Raw genomic sequence first — 23,537 nt, forward strand, 5'->3', positions numbered from 1 at the left:
GACAGATCTACTATTTCATTTTAATTTGCCCCACCAACTAGACCAAATGAGAAGTCCAATTAATCATAATATGTTGTTAAACCCTCTTTCCATCCTTTAGTTTATATATGTAAGTCTACATACAAAACTCAAGTACACATCACAATAAATATGTTGATGTGAGATCTAGTAAGAACTCTTAAGAGAGATTTTGTATCGAAATTAGACTTAAGGGTCGTAAATGTAACTATTTTACTTGTAGAGAATATCTGCAACTTCAGCTGACTTGCAGAGGATATTTGCAATTCCAGATAAAGTTATAATCCAGATTAGCATTTCCACTGAAGCAGTACCTTTGCACGGTAATCTCTGGATAATTACCTCGAATTACTACACTAACAAGATGCACCAGCCAGAAGGCCGAGTCAATCCAAACGGCATGGAAAGCGATAGCGACGAGTAGGCGCAAGAGAAGTTGGCGTGGCGCCAATAAATAGGCGCCCGGGTCATCGGCCAAACCATCGCCCCCTTGTTTTTCTCTCTCCCTCTCTCTGTTCAGTTGCCTCTCTGCTCTCTCTGGCACCTGCCTCTCCTGCGCCCCGTCTGAGTGTACCACACGAAGAAGAGAGAGAAGGAGATGGCAGGAGGAGGCGACAACTCCCAGACGAATGGAGCTCACGACCAGAGGGCCATGGAAGAGGGCAGGAAGGAGGAGTATGCTGACCAGGGCTGCGCCGGCATGGCCACCTCCGTGCCCTTCATCCAGAAGGTGAGGCGAGATGAAAGATACAGTTCTTGGCTTCTTCTCCTCCTCCTTACTGTGCCATGCATGTCTCAGTGAAATGATCCTTCATTTTTTGAGATCAGAAGTGAATTTCAACTTATCTTCTGATCTACTCTTGTCACTACCTATAGAAATAGGAGTTATCTAGGCTTTTGCGCTGCCTTTTATTTGATCTTTACTTGCAAAGTGTTGTAGATCCTACCATACATAGCATACCAACAAAAGAAGAACTTCCAATCCAGGGATGCTGCACCAGTTGGCACATCCATGGAAAGAAATAATGTCACACCAAATCTGTTACTAGCTAGCGCCCACCTAATGCCTTGTTTGCATCTGGAGCCATGTCAAAATCAAGTCCCAAAATGCCATGAACAGTCCTGAGCGGCACTCGCATCACAGGATCCGTTCTTTTGTCGGTGACTGTTCGCAACGACCTCGGACAATGCTGCCCTTCGTTTTCTGAAACTAAACTTTTATGCGTCGTGCAGATCCTCGCGGAGATCTTCGGCACCTACTTTCTGATCTTCGCGGGGTGCGGCGCGGTGACGATCAACGCGAGCAAGAACGGGCAGATCACGTTCCCGGGGGTGGCCATCGTGTGGGGGCTGGCCGTGATGGTGATGGTGTACGCCGTCGGCCACATCTCCGGCGCGCACTTCAACCCCGCCGTCACCTTCGCGTTCGCCACCTGCGGCCGGTTCCCCTGGCGCCAGCTCCCGGCCTACGTGCTGGCCCAGATGCTGGGCGCCACGCTCGCCTCCGGCACGCTGCGGCTCATGTTCGGCGGGCGGCACGAGCACTTCCCGGGCACGCTCCCCGCCGGGTCCGACGTGCAGTCGCTCGTACTCGAGATCATCATCACCTTCTACCTCATGTTCGTCATCTCCGGCGTCGCCACCGACAACAGAGCCGTAAGAATTTGCAGGATTTTGATCGTGATCTTTTTTTACTTTACTTACTACTAGTAACAAATTCCGTATAATAATTGATAATTAACCAACTAATAATTAACAAACCTGCTTAAAAATAGTGTCCAATCTGATGAAACAAGTGTTGCTGTGCATGCAGATCGGGGAGTTGGCAGGGCTGGCCGTCGGTGCAACCATCCTGCTTAATGTGCTCATTGCTGGGTAAGTACACTACACTTCATATGACATCATCTCAATTAATCTTGACAAAATTCATAGGAATTCAATTCGGCCTAGAGTTCACTCATGTTCAAAACAGAAATATGTAAACTTTTTAAAATTTTCACATTTTACATGATGACTAGCACCAAAATAGATTAATGAGCTGAAATTTTTTCGAGTCACAAGAAAAGAAAATACTACCTCCAGTCATAAATACACATTTTTTGATAAAACACAGTCTCTCATTCATATTTTTTACCACTATTTTATAATAGAATATAATTATAAATTACATTGAATTTATGATATTATAAAAATATTTTTCAAGATAAATCTACATATATGATTTTAAGGTTTTTAAATTAAATATTTTGAAAGGTATTGTTAGTCAAACTTTCAAAATTTTAACTGAACTTCTTCAAAATGACAATGACATGCATTTAATTATAACCGAAGGGAGCTGCACCGCATGGTTTGGTGTGGCTGTCCTTTTCAGTAGGGGAGTTTTAAGGAGCCATGAAGACCGTCATGTGTGAGGACTTAGGAGTGATGGCGCGGCTTTGAGTGCGCGCTGCCCTGGTTGGTGAAGACCAGCGCACCAGCACTAATGTGAACGTGATACTACCAGGACCGTGAAGTGTGTGCAGCCTTGTGAACACTCACACAGCCAATGGTGCTGCTCCTGACTTGTGGAAAAATATTCTCCGGACTCTAATAAACACGGTTGATTATTATTTTTGACAACTATTTTTTAGTAAAAGTTAATAAAAATTAGATAATATTAAAGTATTTTTTATGATAAATTCATTACTATCATTTTTATATGTTAAATTTTAATATTTTGTATATATTAGTGGTTAAAATTTTTAAAGTTTAACTATACGTATTTTAGGACAACATCTATTTTAGAACGGAACGGAAATAGTATATGTTTGGAACTTGTTGGAACGGTCTCACGTTGATTTTGGAAGGGCAATAAATCTTAACTTAAAAGCGAGAAACCCCTTATCTCATTGGCTAATTTTCAAGGTGTGGAAAGACCCGTCCGATACTACAAAACTGGATTCCTGCTCTACTACCTTGCCCCAAAATAGATGTCTTTGTCATGAAATACTTCTAGATCACCACGTTATATCTTTTTTTAAAATAGCTTTAATTTGTTCATACGTTCCAAGTGTAAATTTGGCACACGATCGATCTTCTTTTTTTGTTGACTACCAAGGGAAAAGGAAAGAAACGAAAAGAAAGCTTATGACGTACGCGGTTGTGCGTTCTGATCTTCTCCTTGATTCTGGCAGGCCTGTCTCGGGGGCGTCGATGAACCCGGCGAGGAGCGTCGGCCCGGCGCTCATCAGCGGCCAGTACAGGTCGATCTGGGTGTACGTCGTCGGCCCGGTCGTCGGAGCCGTGGCCGGAGCCTGGGCCTACAACCTGATCCGGTTCACCAACAAGCCCCTCCGCGAGATCACCAAGAGCGGCTCCTTCCTCAAGAGCATGAGCAGGATGAACTCCTCCGCCTAGCGGATCGACTCACTGCAGGCCATGCTGTGCATGCAATGATCGAGGCACCAGTACTGGGCGTGTATCAAGCAGGGGATCAGAAGTTTACCCTGGTGACGGGGTATTTTAGTAATTTAGCCTAGTATGACCAACCTATTCACCTATGAAAGTACGTATGTATATTTTTGTGTGTGGATGGAAAGGTACGTTTTGGACTATGTGGTAGGGTTGATCAAGGTGATCCCTTGTATGCTTAGCCTTTTCAGTGTGAAAGAGGATCGTTTAACTCTTGCATTGTGTGACATTCTATGCATGCTTAGCCTTATTCCCCATAGCTCCAGTTTTTAAGAGGGAAATAATACTTGTTTCGAAGCATAGGGCTAATGCTACTATCTCTTAGCCCTCCTAGACTCCTACTACAAATATACTTCCAAGTAAGTTTGTTTTGACATCAACACGATCCACAGGCAAGGGTGAATTCAGAGCCACGAAGTAGAGCAGAGGGCCTCTGCTTTTACGCTACTTTGCCCCTGAGTTTGCATCTGCAAGACTGCAAAGAATGATTACTGAAACAAGTCTATTCGCTGTGAAGTGATACAGTAGCTGAAAATGCCTCGGTGTTTCTTTAGAGTTAACCAATAGATAGGGATCCCAAAGTCATTTTCTGAGTAAATGGTCGAGAACTGAAAATGCAATAGTATTACCATGAAATGGTAGAACTGTTTGATTCGACCATTGCATTCTACTGGTAGAGGCGAACGGTACCTCGCCATTCCAGTTCGTCGCAAAAACCAGGCTTTCGATTGACCACTAGGAAGAGAAAGGCGACACAACTCATCACTAAATCATTTGCCATGTGACGTGACCAAAGAAACATATATGCAGAGAACATAACATGTGTAACGGTGATATTTTAAAAGGAGATAAATTAGAACACTTAAAAATTTAAAATAAATTGACTTTAAAAATTTTACAAGATAAGCTTATCTCAATTTTGATCTAAAGATGCTCTAGATTTATCTAGCGTATCTACTCTACCGCTCAAGAGGATTACAAGCTACTCTAACTAGATAAATTGTAAGTATGTAAATGCGGAAACGTAAATAAGGTAGAGAGACAAATTCGACATAAAGGATTTTTATTTCATGGTATCGACGGCATGAATACCACTCTTAATCCACATTGAAACTCCATAAAGGATATGCTTCTGGTCGGCACGACTTTTTTAGTCACGGTTCTTGAGCTACTAAGTCACCAAGATAAGGTTTCAAGCACGATAATCCATCAAGCTACCAAGGCAAGGTCTCACCACTAGCATCTCTTCTGGTTATTTGCCACCGTAATCACTTCGAAGCTTAAGCCACCAAGACAAGGGTCTTCGCGTCTCCGTACACGTGTTTTGCAACCACTCTACTCCAAATCAGAGGGTCAACAAGATTGAGCCACCAAGACCCAAGATGCCGACGAGTCACCAAAACTTCAAGACGCCGACGTACCACTCGGTACAAGCTAAGATCACTTTTTGATCCCTTCTTTAAGCTGCAGCACCTAGCTACAACTCACTCTAGGCCTATAAGCATTAAGTACTCTCTAATCTTATACTTAATTATCTTGGATGATCATTTTAAGCATTTTGGTAGTTTGGATGCCTTCTCAAGTGTATATGAGCTTCCTCTAGACTCTAGCAGCATGCCACACCTTTAAATGACTGAGTGGAGAGATATTTATAGCATCAAACACACTAACTAACAGTTTTTCCAATGACTTATAAAAGTGGTTAACACCGGATAATCCGGTGAGAATAGTAGTACTAACACCGGATCATCCGGTGAGTACAACATCAAAAACTAGTCGTTGGACTTTTACCCAAAGCCTCTGTGAACACCTCCGGTGTGCCTTCAAATCCATCACCAGACCTTTTGGTGAGTTATCTTGAGTCATCTGAGCCTTTGCAGCCTCTCTGTGTAAATTACTCCGGTGCATTCATTCGGTGTTCATTCCATTCATACCGGACCATCCGATGGGTTAAACCTTCTTTTTTCTGGAAATGCTCCGGTGCAACTATCTCTGTGATCACCAGACTATCCGGTGAGTTAATCTTCATTCTTCAGCACTGGCAGTCGTCTTTGCAAGAAATGCTCCGGTGTTATATACTTGTGTGCACAAACCAAGCAACGGACCTTCCGGTGGGTTGATCTTTAATCTTCTGCACTTGCATTCTTCTTTACAAGAAATGGTCCGGTGTTACCTTATGCAGATCACCGAACTATCCAGCGAGGTCCCCAACCTCTGTGCACAATGCTCCAGTGAGTGTAAATTCATCTGCATTGGACCTTCCGGTGATATCAATTCTCCTGAAAGTTCTTTAATTCAATCAAACTTTGTCCCGACTACAGTGACTTATTGATATATTGCATCCATGAGACCTACTAACATATATTCTTGACAAACATATTAGTCCCAATAACTATAGTGTTATTAATCATCAAAATCACAATCATAACTTAATAGAACCATTTTCACTACAATCTTCTCATTTATGGTGATTGATGACAACACAACTAAAACAAATAGCAAATAATAAACGACCCCTTCACTCAATCTCTCTCACCTCTCTCCATACCCCTATAATGATGGTAGAGTCAGGGGGCTCCAAAGCATGATACCAATTGTAAATAGCACAAAACCTTACCACATTGCTTGGATACATGTTCTTACCATTTAGTCCACTTTATTGTGGATCTCCCTTTCTCTATTATCACTATCTTCCTTGATCGATCCATGCAAGAACTTCTCCCCTTTGTCAACCTAGGTGCCTCATATTGCTTCTTATATCTTCTTTTCTCCTCCTTTGTCAACTTTGAAATTCATAAACATCTTGTATATTTCTTCTTACTTTGGTCATCAAACTTCTCCTCATTTTTCAACAATCTCAAAAAGGGCTACAAACATATATGAAATTCAAGGAAGAGCATTAGAGAATATGGGAGAAAGCTTCATAAATCATGATCCATATGAAATGATACCAATTAAAAATATATACCGGTTGTAAGGATATGAGGCATTGATATCAATTGAAAGAGACAAACAATAATCATAATTTATGAAACTCACATGATATAATCCAAATTCTCCTTTATGTGTGCATACATATAATAAAACCTACTTATGAATACCACTTGTAGAAATATAGCAATATATGCAAAATCTAGACAATAAGTAGAGGTAGAAAGTTTATGTTATATCATGCATGGAGGTAGCTTAAATGTAAAAATGAATTAACAATGATACGAATTAAAGCTTTTAAGTATTGCATACCTCTAGGGACATATTGATTTCTTCATGAGATTACAAAAGACACATCTAACAACACATGTTAGTCTTAAAATCAAAACCTATAAGATATACTCCTCATAAATATGTGCATACAAGTTTTGAATACTTGTGAGACATATGCACTTGTTATTAATAATAATGGGAAGAATACCCTATATATTGGTTCATGCCATATAAAAGATACCAATTAAAGGTGACCAAATGGGTCGAGCCAAATGAGCCGGCACGACAGCTAACGGGCCAGGTCAGCGCGGCACAACAGCTTGGGTCGTGCCTGGGCCAGAGCGGCAGCACGACGGGCCAGCACGGCACGATCTATTTAACTTTTTCTATTTTCTAATATCTTATATAATCTGTTTAGATCTAATACTATATATGATGTGTGATGCAATGGTAGTGTGTTTGACTCCCAAGCAAAAGATCATGTGTTCGATTCCGGATGAAAGCAAGTTTTTGTGTTTTTCTAATTTTTCGCGGGCTGACAGGCCAAAAAAGGTCATCGGGCCTACCGTGCCGCGGGTCAGCATGGCACGGCACGGTCTTAAGTGGGTCGTGTCTGAGCTGGAGTCGCGGTACGTGGGTTGGCACAACATGGCACGTTTAGCTGACGGGCCTAAACAGGCTATGCCTAAACGAGCCCTGCCTCAATAGGCCCGTGCCGTGCCAAGCCGCCTATTTGGCCACCTCTGATACCAATTATGAAACTGATGCTATAAATAAAATCTACAACTAATAAACCATATAGGTTGTTCATAAGAAAGAGAGAAACATAAACAACTTACCATATGAAAACCTATATTAGGTATTACAATAAATTGAAATATGCACATACAATTCTAAACAAGGTAAATGAGCTATAACAATTAAAAGAATTTGCATCTATCTCCATTACCTTTGCCTTATTTACCTTGCAATACCCTCGTGTAGCTGTGTGGATGTTTTGATTTAGTTTTCTGACGTTTGGCCTTTTTTGTGGAGCGAAATTATTGTTCACAGTTTGGCGAATTGTAGCTTCTGTTTATATGTTCATGTGTTTGCTATCTGTAATGCTGTGTAATTATCATTTCTTGAGTTCCTAGCTGCGCAGATGTGTGTGTTTCACGATGTTATCAGTTTATATGTTCATCTGTTTGTTCTGTTTGTATATGGTAATTTGGTTCTGATGACTAGTTGGTCAATTCTTCTCAGGTTTACAGACACGCAGAGCCACCATGTCGCGGCACGGAAGGAGAAGCAGCTTGAGACTCTGCAGGCTGCTCTTGGGCTGGACACTGAGGGTGTAAAGAAGGGGGATGTAGAAAGTGATGTGGAGTCTGGGGAGCTTGTTCCTGGGAAGTACTCTAAAGAGTTGGATACTGCTGGGCAGAGAGATAGCGAGGCTTTAAAGGATGGCAAAAAGGATGCAAAGAAGGTAAAGAAGGAAACAGGGAATGATGGAAGAATTCGCAGCAAAAGTTCTAAGAAGAGTAAGCATAAATATGATTCAGACCATGAACATGACAGGAAGAAGAAGAGTTCTTGCCATGGTTCAGAAGATGATTCTGAGACTGATTATGATGCGAAGAAGGAAAAGAAACACATAAAGAAATCTCGTCATGATTCAAATGACGATTCTGCAGATGATTGTTACGAGAAGGAAGAGAAACACAGCAAGAAATCTCGTCATGATTCAGATGATGATTCTGAAACTGACCGTAAGAAGACAAAACCAGGAAATGGCCATCATCATGATTCCGAGTCTGATTTAGATAGTGATCATGGAAAGAAGAAAACAAAACGTGCGAAGAACAATCATGATGAGAGAAAGAAGATACCAGAGAAGAGCTCTCATCATGACTCTGAGGATGAAAAGCCCAGGAAGAGCAAGTACAAGGAGAGTTCTCATCAAGACACTGAGGATGAGAAGCCTACAAAGAACAAGTACAAGGATAGTTCTCGTCATGACTCTGAGGATGAGAAGCCTACAAAGAGCAAGTACAAGGATAGTTCTCGTCATGACTCTGAGGATGAGAAGCCTAGAAAGAGCAAGTACAAGGGTGGTTCTCGTCATGACTCCCAAGAGTGATGACTCTTATAGTGACTCGCAGAGTGATCATGATCAGAACAAGCAGAAATCTGTTACGAAGAGCAAGTATTCTGCTGAATCTGATAGTGATTCGGACAATGACCATGGTGAGCGATCCAAATATGTGAAGATTTCGCACAACTCTGAACACTATAAGTCTGGAATGGATGTTAAGGACCAATACCTTGATAAATTGAAGAGTGACTCAAGGAATGATGACTACATAAAGAAAAATTCTGTGAAGAGTTCTCACCATTACTCTGAAGATGAGAAGCAACCTAGCAAGGTCCTTCAGAAAAACAAGTATTATCATGTTTTTAAGGATGATAAACAGGTGCAAAAAGGTAAAGAGGAGTAGGATGACTCTAGGAAGGACATTGATAAGCGCAAGAGGCACGGCACTGATTCAGATTCTGAATTGGATGGTTATGCCCGTGATACGAAAAGACAATTGAATTCTGTAGGGGTAAAAAAGAGAGGACTTTTACAGTACACCTAAATGAGTGTATACCATCCATTTTCTTCATCCGGTGGTTTAGATTGGCCCAATGATACTCTATCGCCCATCAGTATCATAGGTATCATTAAAGAGTATCATGGGTATCATAAGGGTAGGATTGAAAAAAAAACTATAATAAACTTGTAAATTATATGTTTAATTAGGGAAGATCAAAATATTAGTTTATTCTTCGGATAAGCTTTCACTTATTCTGTTTATTTCATTTATTAGGGTTTCCACTCTCCGTCGATCGGTCGATGATGGGTGGCGAAGGTTCGAAGTCCGGTCAGTCAATGACGTAATTACTCCTAAGGGTATCAAGATAATTACAATAATACCTACTAAAATAGACGGTTGGATCACAACAATGATACTCTCCATCATCTTAGTATTATGGTGTACTGTAAAGGTGCTCAAAAAAGAATGTGCCACAGAAAAGAATGGTGCTGGCTCAAGCGAGAGTTCAGATTACAGCGGTAGCAGCAGTAGTGAATCAGATTTTAGTGCTGACAGCTATGAGTTAGAGGAATGAAAAAGGATTCAAGATGAGGGAAGGAGCTTGATAAACAAAAGCAGAGGGAGGAAGAGAGAAAGGAGCTGGAGAAGCAAAAGCAGAGCGAGAAGAGAGAAAGGAGCTGGAGAAGCGAAGTCAGTGGGAGGAAGAGAGGGTGGAGCTAGAGAAGCAAAAGCAGAGGGACAGGGAACAAGAGAGAGAGGGAGAGCATGAGAGGCACAGGGAGAGAGAGCCAGATAGAAGGAAAGATGGAAATGGCGCGGAGAGAGACTACAAAAGAAAACTTGGAGAAGATAGGTATGACCCAAATTCAAGTATAGTTAGAGAAGATGGAAATCAGGATCGACAAAATAAAGATGACAAGAGGGATGAAGAGCAGCGCAGAACTAGAGATGTGTATAGGCAGGACTCCAAAAGGTTTCGATATGATAATTCTTATCATCATTCAAGGAGGGATGAACAACGCTATTCTAGAGATGATTATTAGAGACAGGAGGCATTGTTGAATGCAAAAAGTATATGAAATTCATGTTTGTGTTATTTCTGGAGCTTACTATCCGGCAACAGTAAGCTTTTGCTTTCAGGATATGGAGCTTTTAATCTTACGTATGCTTATTGCACATTTTCATCCGTTTGGATGGTGCATTTCAGTATTTGCAGCCTTTGTGTTTACTATCTTCATTTCTTCGGTGCATATTTATGAGTTTATCTCACCAGGCTTTAGTGCTTCCTTTGCAGCCACGTTGGGTACTTTGAATCAAAAGAGAGACATCTTCTTGGACGAGGCCTGTCGATTTTGTGCGCACACTGAACTTTCAGTCGCCTAACAGAAGATCTTTGCTGCGGCAGTAAAATTCAGTCACCTAGCAGAAGAACTTCGCTGCAGCATTAATTAGACTAACGTTTAAGTTTGTATCGACTTCTTCTAAGTTGTCTGTTGTCATACTTGAAATATGCAATGCGGTGGATATATTGCATCGAGATATAGGCCCTGTTCGGTACAGGGTTCGTTATATTCCCTGTGGTACTAAATTTTCCCATCTGATTGGTTTGCGACGAAGGATCATTATTTTGCTTTCAATGTTCTCATGAACCCATCAGCTTCAGTCTTCAGCCCATCTGCGTATTTTAGGTTCTGTTAGGTAAGTATTTCTCTTGCGCATTGTTGATTGAAAATCAATATGCCAAGCAAGACTTATTACCGCATTTGGTTTATATCTTTGATTTCTGTAGAAGCCAGATCAGACGATCACGAATAAAAGAGTCGATCATGCCAGAGCACTGGCCCATGAGCTACGTTTATTGTATCTCTTCACCTTCCGTGCTTAGAAAAGTTTAAGGTACGCAGGACGCGACCACAAAGATAAACACCACCACATGCCTTTCGACAGTATTTACATTGTAACGGTGCAGTTCCACGAGCATTATTGCCGATATACGTGACAGCAGAAGGCCTACAGCTCCAAGTTCGCACCTCTTTGGCCTTGTGGGCATACAGAATGCCCACTTGTTTATTGCGTAAACTGGGGTGGTGTAAGTTGAACTCTTCTACAGGGCAGAACCTGAACGGCGACGTCTTGTTGCGTTGGAGGTAGCAATCTGGCCGAGCTGCTCGCTCTGGCTTGGCGGCGTTCGTTCTCTCACAGGGGTGTAATGCCTCAGCCAAGCACCAGTGTATACCTGAAGAAATGACAGACCATCAGCATCAGGAGCAATGTTAGACAAGCTGGAGAAAATATGGTCAGTCAAGTCACTGATGCCACAGTTTATGTGTTCTTGCAAACCGCAACATGTTGAAAGAAAATATTTGCTCTTCCAATTTTAAAACAATGACAAGATGAAGTATACGAAGTACATGTGGTAATCTGTCTATGGTTTTTTATTAGCTAATAACTCATTTAGGGAGTACACATTGGTTTCATAAACAGAAGTAATAGTGCTAGATAATTTTTTGCTATCTACTGACCTGTTGGGGCCTCATAATCTTAGTGTCGGGATCATCAAGTGACTCTTTCCAATGTGCTAACCAACCAGCCATGCGAGGAATTGCAAACAGAACAGGGAAAAACTCTGTAGGGAATCCCATTGCCCTGAAACCAATGCAATAACAATTAACTGCTGCAATAACAAAAGGAGGAAAAGAAAATCACGAGTATCTCCCAACTGATGTACCTATATATTAGACCAGAGTAGAAATCCACATTTGGATACAGCTTCCTCTTGATAAAATATTCGTCTGACAGTGCTGCCTTCTCCAGAGCAATAGCAACCTGGCTTAGCATGAAAAACAATGTAAGGATTCCCTATTGGTTTTGCCAAAGCACTATTGCTGTTGCACACAGGCCACCATGTGTAGAATCCCAACTTTAAGAGAAGCACAGTACTCCTAGAAGTATCATTTACTTGAGTGAATTCTTAAGCATTTAGTGAACCAAAAACTAGTTATGTAGCAAAATGGTTGAGTAAACACCTAAAGAGTATATTAATCATCGCTTGTGGATTTTGTCCAATGAACTTCTCTAGACTGAACAATAATCTTTGAGACAACAACCATATGAGCTAGCAACAATCTACTAGGAACTAGGGATGCCAAAACGTTCCACAGTTATATATCTCACTGAGTTTCAGATCCCAAGTGAGTGATAAGTTGCATTTCATCTTACTCAGTTCTACAAAGTCAAGATTAAACCTTGGGTACAAGAAAGGTTCATATTGTAATTTTGCAAAAGTACACATGACAATGCAATTGTCATTTAGCACCCTATACATAGTCAGAGCAACTCTATTTCCTGATTACTACACATTGCATGAACGGTTGAACGCTTGGCCAAATGTATCACTAATTAAAACTAAGGTTAAATAAAGTTATCAGAAAATATTTCTTGGACACAGTTAAACAGATGAATAAAGCTAACCTCAATAAGAGGATCCCGCCCGACAATTGAGAAGACCTCCTCCGCTAATTTCCGAATGACTTTAGCACGAGGATCATAGTTCTTGTACACACGGTGCCCGAAACCTGACATCTTCCTCTTCCTAGAAAATGAGCAGACAAATCTTGTAAGAACAAAATAAGAAATCATATAAAAGGGTAACAGATATTCCATTGAAAAGACCTCCATTGACACCAGAAAAATTTAAATCACGTAGGAGCTATATGTCACCTGTTCTTCACTCCTTCAATGAAATCTGGGATGTTTTCCATACTTCCAATCTCATTCAACATTTTAAGTACTGCCTGGCATACAGAAAATAGCATTTAACACCCTCTACATCATAAGATAGAAGCAGCAAGTGTAGTGAAACTTGACCTTATTGCTGGGATGTAAGGTCTTTCAATTTGACAAAAGGATGTAGGAAAATTATCGTGTCTGATTATACACAGGTTAAACTAGCTCTAAATGGACACTAGTCAGAAAATGTTCGAAAACAAATTACATACTAAGTAAAATAAGTCACTTTATGCTTAATTTCTGATGACAGTGACTCTGGAATATGTAGGGAAAATATAAAACATGAATTCCTGAACCAAGAAGGGGCAATGCTCAATATATCTTACCTCATTTGCGCCACCATGAAGTGGACCATACAGAGCTCCGACACCACCAGAAAGAGCAGTGAAGACATCAACACCACTATAGACATAAACATACCTCATTACGCAACAGTTTCCATACTTATTTGGAGGTGAATAAAGAAATTGATTTACCTTGAAGCAAGGTGCCTAACAGCAGCTGTTGAGCAGTTCATTTCATGTTCAGCATGAAGAATGAAGAGGATATCTAGAGCCCGAGCAAGTCGAGGATTTGGCTTGTATGATTTGTTACCCCTGCAACATTTAAAAAAAAAATATGTATCAATATTACAGTCATGGAATTGAACTGTTCAGCAAGTTCAATTGCATGGAACATAAATGTACAATGGAAACACAAATAGTTTAAAGATGTTCAAAGTGATGTGACTTACAAAGAGTCCAACATGTACAAAAAGTTCTCTGAATAAGAAAGATTATTTGAAGGAAAGATGGGAGGCCTTCCTGCTAATCTCAAGTAGGCTGCAGCTGCTATTGTTGGTGCCTGCAAAGATATAGATACACTAGTCAAGCCAAATGCATGACAAAAGTCAAATAACCAGCATTTCAATTTGCAAGGTCTCCAGTTATGGGGTACTGCAGAATATGATATTTAGTGGGATAGATATCCTAAAAATTCGAATGCAACTAAAAGAATTAGATACTCTGTCATACCTTCCCAAGCACTCGCACAATTTGCTTATCCCTCACCTGCTTCGACTTATAAAGATCTTGACCCTACATGAGTAGAATATGTAGTCACTGAACCGTCAAACATTACATATAAGAGATGGATACACAAGATTAACCGCATGATAAACTGCAAACAAATTCAAATATAAAAAACTAACTTTGACTTCAGATTTTCGGTTGATGGTGTCACATCGACAAGAATTAGGTGAAGAATCATCTGTCTAATGAACGAATTTAGAAAGTACATACTCTAAGAGCAGGGTTTGCATCTGGATGGAAGACAGAAAGCATGCTCATTGCACCGGCAAGGACACCCATGGGGTGAGCGTCATGAGGCATTGACTGTATGATATCCTGCCAACATTAAAAAGCAACAAGCTATTACATTTTAATCCAGGCCAAACCAAATAACATCTTGAGTACAGTGCATCACATCAAGTTTAAAAAAGTAAAAGAAAACAAAGCATACCAAGAGTCCTTGAGGAACAGCGGAGTGCTGAGACATAGCGGACTCCCAGCCTGCCAGTTGGCTTTGAGTAGGCAGATTCCCATACACTGTGAATGCAGCATGATAGTCAACAAAAAAATTGCATGATGCATGGTTACACCGACATTAAACAGGAAAACAAGGTCAATAATACTTACTTAAGAGGTATGCCACCTCAACAAATGAACTGCTTTCAGCCAACTCTTCAATTGGATATCCCCTGTAGCGAAGGATTCCCTCATCCCCGTCGATGTAGCAGATGGATGAGCGCACTGGGGCTGTATTGAGGTAACCGGGATCATAAATCTTTAGACCCTTGTCATCCTTTCCAGTGGTAATCTGCAGCATTTCAAAAGAACCAACATCATATGTTTAGCAGGTCTTTATATTGCTAACAACGCTTTATAGCCAGTAAAATGCTTAAGCAAGTTGCATACTTCTTAAAAATTTGGTGCTTCAAAGCTCAAAAGCACACCAATTTATGGACAAAATAATGGCAAGGTATTTGCACAAATAACCAAGAGTCTGTGTAGTGACTTCAAGCAGTCACACGAGCAAAGCATGTACTAGTTCAATAAGGACCATTTTTTTCTAAAACTAGAAGCCACAAATTGTATGTTTCTACTAACGGAGGAACTTCAGCCAGGGAGATGATTAGCTAGTATTCCCATATCTAATTTCATACTTTAATCCATAAAACTTTGATCTTCCTATTACTACCAATCATGATTTGTCCAAAAGGAGATAACTTTACGCATTGCTTAGTCACCCTCATCACACACTTGCAACTACCACACAAGAATTACTGAACCAGCACACGAGTTTCGCACCAAGGCTGACCCTTTCACACGCGCGGTCGCGCGGGCACAATCAAACCCCAATCCAGTAAATTCAAACCGATCCTGCAACAATCCATACTACACCACGTAAACCGCACCCCGGAACTCCACGACCACCGCGGATCACGGCACGGCGGCAGCGCCTGAACTGTCGATCCGTGCTCACTGGTCAGTACCTTCTTGAAGTCGGTGGCGCGCACGGTGCCGTCCTCGGAGACCCTGACCTCGTGCCGCTTCCCGGTTCTCCCGTCCACCACGGCGAGCGCGCCTGCGAGGGGGCCGGGGGCCGCCGCGGACACCGGCGACCTCTCAAGCAGTCCCGCCGCCGCCTCCCCGGAGCTGGGGCCAAGGTGGAGGGAGAGCACGGCGAGGCGACCGCGGGCGGGGTCGGCGCGATCCATCGGGTGCGGGCGGCGCGGGATCGAATCGGCCGGTGGGAGAGGAGGGGAGGGGGTGGAGGGAGCTGGAAGTGGTTGCTTGAACGCTTTCGTTTTGCGATGCGTTTGCTCCTTTATTGACGCGTTTGGAGGGCGGACTCGGGAGTCGTGAGAAGGTGAAACTCGTGCGTGCAAGCTTATCGTGATCCAGCTGAGCTTCCACGTCACGCGTGTTAGCTTTAAATTGTGTTTGGGTTTGAATGCTATGTTTTGATTGGAAATTTGGAACTGAACGCATCAATGTGAAGATAACAGAACAATGCTAGATATCCGTCGACTGACTTAGGACGCAAAATCTGACAAATTTCTTACCTTTGGATTTGATTGGATTCGTGTGGTCTTCTTCTCCGATGAGCTCCATATACTCTAGCGAAGTTAGAGTTTTGGGTTTAGGATTTGGGGGGATTTGTGGCTCCTCGCTGTAGAGGGATGGATGGGGAGGTTGTCGGTCTAAAGGTGGTGGAGGGCGACGAGCAAGACGAAGAGACAACGATGCGGTGGTGGAGGATAACCTATTGGATGGAGTTGGTGACAGGGCATCTCACTTTATAATGGTCAGTGAGGGAGAGATGGCACACACAGATCCAACCACGGGAGCCATCAGAGATAGAGGAGGAGGTCATGATGGGTTTTGGCATCTTGCTACCGGAGGGGAAGAAGAAAGCGCTGGAAGAAGGCCAAAATAGAAAGGGAAAAGCCGACGGTGAGGGAAAGGAAGCTAGGGAGCCTCATCAATGATGGATGGGCATCAAGTGGCGGTGTTGGGTTGGGAATGGGGATCGATAGAGCGATGCAAGAAGGGAGCAATGTGTTGGGAGGTTGGAGACGACGAGATTGTATAATGAGAGGGATGAATCAAAGCACTCTGATTATAATCTAACAGTTGGAAAAACGAAGATTTAGGAGAAAAAAATCAGTCAACAGATGTCTAGTCATTCGCTAATTTGTACCTTGACTAGTTGAGTGTCGTGCGTTGCAATAGAAATAAAAATTGTATAAAATGACATCAAGCAGATGCAAAAGCTATGAACTTCAGAGTCAGGAATTACATTGAAGATGCCAAAAAACAATGCAATGTTTGGATTATGAGCCTCAGCAGGAATCTTGTAAGAAGCCAATTTCAAGAATGAAAAATATTCCTAATAAAAACAAAATGCACACTATATGAGATTCTAGACCTCATCTATGCCGTAAGGACCTCTCTGTAGACGGTGTTCCTTGCGTATGTCCCACTTTGCTTTGAGCACTTCTTTTTTTTTCATCAGCTAGGATGGCGATGATCTTGATGTTCGCTTTGGTGGTGGTTCTAGATAGCACAACGTATAACTGATTGTGAGAGAACATCGGCTTGGTGCTAGTAAATACCGACGTTAGGGATGGTCTACCCCCGTGTCTTGTTGACTATCATGGCGAAGCTGAGCGTGATAGCAAATTACTTCTATTTAAACTGGAAAGAGAACATCTCATCATCAGAGGGGCACAGTGGGATCCGAGGTAGAAAAACCCTATTTCCAGCATGCTGCCTTAGCACAATCTCTGCATCAATAGCATTTTTCTGGAACCCCTGGACCATCAGTCTTGTTCCATTGCAAAGTCCATTCGTTGGATCAATGTTCCTAAGTAATATGGTAGGGCAGTTCATTTTGAGCTTTGGAACATATGGAGGCAGCCCGTTAGGTGTTAGCAAGTTAAGAAGCTCAGGGGGGGTAAAAGTTATGGGGATCGTCTTCTGCACGATCAAAGCTATGATACACCACCTCCTCCCCTCAAAAGCAACCGATCATCTTCATATTAATCTAGTCCACACAATCGTTCCTTGTGGACAAGATGACTCTCGAGGTGATGTAGTTTGGATCCGATATATTATCATCAAGTATTAGAAAAACATTGTCTACCAGTTTATCAAGATCCATGTCCTCTCTTGTATACAACACGCATATATCATTAGGAAGGTGTACGTCGCTATCACCATTGGCATTCTCGGTGCCACCATCGATGCGTAGTAGGTATTCCTCAAACCACGAGTCGCTCTATGCCCTCATGTTGCGTACAAGCTTTAGTTGACACATGTAATCCCATAGGTACGACCTACGTAGCGATGCACCAATTATTTGAGCCTTGACCCCTTTCGGACAACAGGGAGGACTTGCTTGAAATCTCTAACAAACACAACCGTCTTCCCATCGAACGACTGTTTTGGTCGGCTCATTATGTCATGCATGCTATTGTCCAATGCCTCCACCGTCTATCTCTTAGTCATGGAGGCTTTGTCCCAAATAATGAGTGAAGTTGTCCACATAAGCTTGGCAATCTCACTTTGTTTTGTGAAGCTACATAACACATCATCGTCAACACTCAGTGGTATCTTGAAGCGCGAGTGCGTGGTTCTTCCTCCAGGCATTATGGAAGCTGCAACATCAGACGTAGATGTTGCCACGGTAATCTTCTCCTACCCATGTATCGTTGTGAGCAACAGCTTGTACAGAAAAGTCTTCCTTGTCCCTCCTGGTCCATCCACGAAAAACACACTGCCCTATCAACAACAGATAGAATCTCATTGTAGATGACCCTCTGCTCGGTGTTGAGGGAGTCCAACAGAGTTGCATCCTCATGGCCAAGCTCGATCGTGGACTCCTCAAAGATCTCCTTGGGCACACCATTTGCCATGACGTGTGCCTCATCGATCTCAGGGAGAGGGAATGACTGTATATCTTTAGCCATTGATTGTAGCATGTTTGTGATATCTATTAAAACCATTTGTTGGACTATGAGTGTGCACGATTGATGCGGCGATAGTCTTCCGACATTGCCTACAGGTGCTTGTTCCAGAGTCCACGCATGTAGCTAGGCTCACAGAATACCAATATTGTTGCAAAGAGCCTTCAGGGCGACGGTGGCATCTGGAACAACTCGGCTTCCATAAGACACTCATCCAGTATGTTGTCTGCCTCGATCATGCCCCTTCTCTCTGTGACTTCATGAAATGTAGGTAGGATCTCACTATCAACCATCCTTAGGTCATCAAAGGAGGTGATGCCAGTCATGTGGTTTAGAAGAACCCACAGATAGTAGTGTCACGTCCCAAAATGCTAATTACAGGACTAAGCATGCAGAATCATCATGGTGATATGTTTTATGCAATTAGTTATTATTTTGGATATTTCAGGAGGAAAATGGTATAGTAAGAGATAGAAAAACCCTAAATACCTTGGAGAAAAGAAGAAAAGAAAGAAGAAAGAAAAGAGGGAGAAATTAGAACAAAATTTAGCAAAAACCCTTCTCGCGGTCTGACCGGGCTCAACCGCGGTCTGACCGACCCTTCCCGTGGTCTAACCGCCAGTGCATTGAGGCTCTCTTAAGTGGTCGATCGCCCCTCTCACTCCTTCTCTCTCTTATTTGCTTCTCTATCTCCTTTGTATTCACTCTCTAACTCCAACAAACCCTATAGAGAGAAAGAGAGCTCCAAATCTATGTGTCGATAGCTGGAGATCGGAGGTGGGGACTCCCATGAGCTTCCCGGAAGACTTCTCCAAGCTTCTCCCCTCCTTTCCTCCCTGTCGGAGGGGTTTTCTCACCATTTCTTCCTCCACGAGTTCATTCACCCTCCGGGAGTTAAATTGGTGGATCGAAGCTTTCCTGGAAGATTCTGATCCAATACAAAGTTCCTCTACACTGAGGTAAACATCCCCCTACCATTTTCTCATCGTTTCCTAGCCCTAGGCGATCGTTGTTTCGATTTTCGCCGTGAAACCCTATTGAATACTAGGTCTCGATCTCATTTTTGGGGTTTTACATGTTTGGATCGTGCATGTCGTCCAAATAATCATAGAATATATTCCCTTAGTCCTATGGAGTATTTTGATGCCCTTCATCGTTGAAGGTTTCACCAGAGTTCTCACCGACGACCCCGTGAAGGTGTTACCGACAGGGTCTAACGATCTGACCGCCAGTAGGTCGGTTCAAAATATTTGAATTTAGGAGTCAGACCATCGTTAGGGTTGGTCTGACTGTTGGTCGACAGTCCGACCACCACTGACCGTTAGGGCCCTAAGCTCTCTGCACGCTCGTGGTCTGACCGCTACTTGCACGTCGGTCTGACCGCCAGCCATTCAAGGCTATGTGTACTTAGGTTACCTTGTCCGGGGTTTCAAACTTCGGAACCCTAATCATTTGGTGGTCTTTTGTAAATGTTTTTGAAACACCACCCCTACGCCTTATCTTATAGATGCACCCGGAGCTAAGGTTTTTATTAAACAATGCGTGTCCAACGCATCGGTGCTTATCAACGAGATACCTTTCAGTGCCAATTTGTTGGTGATGGACTCTAAGGGGATATATGTCATATTGGAGATGAATTGGCTTACCAAGAATGAAGCTGTCATGTATTGTGCTCAGCGGACCATCACCCTTAATGGTCTGTCCGGCAACCGAATTCATTTAAGGCTCGAGGTTGTTGATCCTTGCCTTTACGCTTTGAAGGTTGTCCCCACCATGGATCTGTTGAATCTTCCTGTGGTGTGTGAATTTCCTGATGTCTTCCCAGAAGAACTGCCAGGAATGCCACCCGACCGTGCTGTGGAATTCTCTATTGACCTTGTGCCCGAAGCGGCCCCAATTTCAAAGAAGTCTTATAAGATGTCGTCAGTTGAGCTAGCTGAATTGAAGAAGTAGATTCAAGAGTTGCTCTCAAAGGTTTTCATTCATCTGAGCTTCTCACCTTGGGGATGCTGGGCACTCTTTGTGAAGAAAAAGGATGGCACTCTGCGGATGTGTGTTGATTACCGTCCGTTGAATGAGGTCACGGTCAAGAATAAGTATCTGCTTCCTCAGATTGATATTCTATTCGATCAGTTAACTGGTGCCAGAGTATTCTCCAAGATTGATTTGAGTTCGGGCTATCATCAAATAAAGATCTAACCGGAGGATATTCTGAAGACGACTTTCTCTTCTCGATATGGGATATACGAGTTCACGGTTATGTCCTTCGGCCTGACCAATGCACCGACCTACTTCATGTATTTGATGAATACGGTTTTCATGGAGGAGCTTGATCAGTTTGTCGTGGTTTTCATCGATGACATTCTTATTTACTCTAAGACCGAAGAAGGACATGCCAGTCATCTTCGAGTTGTTCTTGAGAGACATCGGGAGCATAGCCTTTATGCCAAATTGTGAGGAACCGTCCAAACAGTATTCTAATTAATCACCAGGAGGATCATTATTCATAATTCAACCTCGACGATTTACCAGAATCCTGTTCCGGTAGTCCCGGCACGTGTTTTGTACCCAAGGATTGGAACACATGCCTCCAACATAGTACATTACAACATAGCTTAATAAAGAGAAAGTAATAAACATTTATATTACAAATATTAAGCATGCAACAAGTTAGCACAATTTACAATAAAAGAGAGCTAGGTGGAGACTAACACCTGCTCAACTCCTAACCAGCAAAAGAACTAAGCAGTGGAAGACTAAAAGTTATACAACAAAAGGATATGGAGCCACATGCCCTTAGGCTCCATACCAAAACACTGAGTTCGGAGTAGAGTGTGCTACTCCTGCCCGTCACCCTGATCGGCAGGCACAAAGTAGCCAAATACCGCCCCCTCCTCGCCGACCTGTGAACCTGCATCAACTTAAGGGCTGCACCCTGAGTATGAAGGTACTCGCAAGTCTTACACAATATAGGTATATAATATTCTGACTCCAAGGATTATGCATTGAGCTGTTAGCAAGAGTAGGCCACAAGGTTAAGTAAAACATATGTGGTAAGTAACCTAGACATATGTGTGAGCAACTAACTTAACCAACATATATGAAATTACCTTGCAACTACCAACTGATCATATGAAACTGAAACCACATTAGTATCAATGTATGACAAGTGCCAGCTCGACCACCTCCCACGTATCCGAACCACAAACCACATATCCGAGCTATATAACCAAACCAACCACGAGAACTCTATGACCGGGTGCAAATGAAACAATAACATGCTCATGACCGAGAGCGCGGTAGTTCGAACTGTTTATACACCTTGCAGGGGGATATTCCTGGACCCATACGCACGAGGACCATTCGGCTTGTGCCACCGGCCAAAGTGCACACAAGGGGGTACTCGTGACAATATTTCCCAATCAGCCCCAACCGTGTGCGGCATGCATCGCTTGGCGTGACGGTACTAGAACTACATCCGGAGCAAACTAGTACCACTTACAAGCCTGCCCGATCACACCGTCGATGTTCAGGCCCCACAAAGCCACAACTGCGAAGGTATTCGGCTCGCCTTACCATTAGATTGGCATGTGGTGAGTAAGATAAGTGCTAAAACCAACTACCTAAACATGGTCATACACTATATAAGGGGTTTAAATTCAATTAATTATGAAATGTTAAAGATTGAAACTATTTCAATGACTCATTAAACCTCAGCACGTATTTCATTAACAAATGGAATTTAAACACTCATCTCATGGCTTATAGTATTTTTAATGTGTAGAGCATGTTAATACAAGGCTAACAAAAGTGGTTTCATAATTTTAGGACATGGCAACAACTAACCGTGATCTAAACAAGCCGAAACACATTTAATTAACTCAGTAATTCTCAAAAACATTTTCTGGAGTTCCAACATTTTTAACACGTATTTCACACTCGTACGAAGCTAACACAACTGGTCTCACGTCGTTTGGAGTTCGGATGAATTAATTATGAATTTTACAATCTTCGACGCATGTGATGAATAGTAACTGCGGACCCTCCGCACTTTTATGCGGAACCTCCGTATTTTTGCAGACTATCCATACTTTTGCGGAGGTTCCAGACTGCGGAACCTCCGGACAATTTTTCGGAGGTTCCGAACTTTCCAGAATTGCTCCTGTTTGAGGGGAAACTTTGCCAAATCGATTTACGATCTTTTCCACTCCAAAAGGGGATATGTTTGGGAGAGTTTAGAGAATCTAAAACTTAACTAACCACCTAGCAACTCAATTCCTAAATTAAATCTCAACCAAATCCTCATTTTAGTCCAAAATCTCAAAAACTCATTAACTTTGCTAAAACTCGAAATCGATCAACCAAACCACGAATTCTTGCTATGGGAAGCGTAAGAGACTTACTCAAGATGCTTGTAGAGCTGGGTGACCGTCGGGAAGTGGAGGAAATAGAGGAAAATTGAAGAACTCCTGTGTTCCTTGTGCTTCAACCAAGAACACCAAAAGACATAAAACCCAGCTCGAATCTTTCGAGAAAACGAATATGAATTGGATGGATGAGTAGCTTATGAGCTCTAGAATGCAATGGTACCACATGCATACCTTCAATCATTCTCTAGAGTTCGAATTTGAGAAGAAATGGAGAGAGGACTTGAGAGAGAGAGAGAGAGAGAGAGGGAGAGGGAGAGCTCCCAACTGTTGTTGCACGTGTGGGAGTGAGGGAGGAGAGAGAGGGAGCAGTGAGTTGCTCCTTTTGGAGTGGAGAAGGTGTGGGGCCGGGTGGGTCCCACATGTAAGTGAAAAGGGTCCATTTTCGCTGTGAATTCAATCCTTTTCTCTCCCGGATTTCTTTCTCTCATCCAAATGATTTCAAACAAATTGCATTAGTATTCCGAATATAATTACACAAAATTAAACATAATGCTTAAAAAGCATGGTTATGCTTAATTACGTGATTAAGAATTTTGGGACGTAACACAAATTCAG

At 42.4% G+C, this 23,537-nt stretch overlaps 3 protein-coding genes across 3 annotated transcripts; 2 read left to right on the forward strand and 1 right to left on the reverse strand.

Annotated features, from left to right (window-relative positions):
* Window positions 1-504: 504 nt before the first annotated feature.
* On the forward strand, window positions 505-3,683 carry LOC133922366 (aquaporin NIP1-1). Its single transcript, XM_062367668.1, has 4 exons — window positions 505-748; window positions 1,252-1,674; window positions 1,832-1,893; window positions 3,192-3,683. Exons 1-4 carry the CDS (start codon window positions 617-619, stop codon window positions 3,412-3,414), a joined length of 840 nt encoding a protein of 279 aa, XP_062223652.1. The 5' UTR covers window positions 505-616; the 3' UTR covers window positions 3,415-3,683.
* Window positions 3,684-7,254: 3,571 nt separating this feature from the next.
* LOC133923194 (uncharacterized) lies at window positions 7,255-9,152 on the forward strand. The gene is made up of 3 exons (XM_062368621.1): window positions 7,255-7,301; window positions 7,918-8,757; window positions 8,807-9,152. The coding sequence occupies exons 1-3, from the start codon at window positions 7,255-7,257 to the stop codon at window positions 9,150-9,152; spliced, it is 1,233 nt and encodes a 410-aa protein (XP_062224605.1).
* A 1,926-nt stretch (window positions 9,153-11,078) lies between these two features.
* LOC133922367 (citrate synthase, glyoxysomal-like) lies at window positions 11,079-15,915 on the reverse strand. Its single transcript, XM_062367669.1, has 13 exons — window positions 15,574-15,915; window positions 14,717-14,897; window positions 14,541-14,626; window positions 14,321-14,425; window positions 14,054-14,116; window positions 13,774-13,883; window positions 13,517-13,636; window positions 13,367-13,442; window positions 12,972-13,045; window positions 12,723-12,843; window positions 11,980-12,077; window positions 11,774-11,897; window positions 11,079-11,487 (listed from the first exon to the last, which is right to left on the reverse strand). Exons 1-13 carry the CDS (start codon window positions 15,796-15,798, stop codon window positions 11,356-11,358), a joined length of 1,515 nt encoding a protein of 504 aa, XP_062223653.1. The 5' UTR covers window positions 15,799-15,915; the 3' UTR covers window positions 11,079-11,355.
* Window positions 15,916-23,537: the final 7,622 nt, after the last annotated feature.

This window comes from Phragmites australis, chromosome 6, assembly GCF_958298935.1.
Source record: "Phragmites australis chromosome 6, lpPhrAust1.1, whole genome shotgun sequence".
Lineage (NCBI taxonomy): Eukaryota > Viridiplantae > Streptophyta > Magnoliopsida > Poales > Poaceae > Phragmites > Phragmites australis.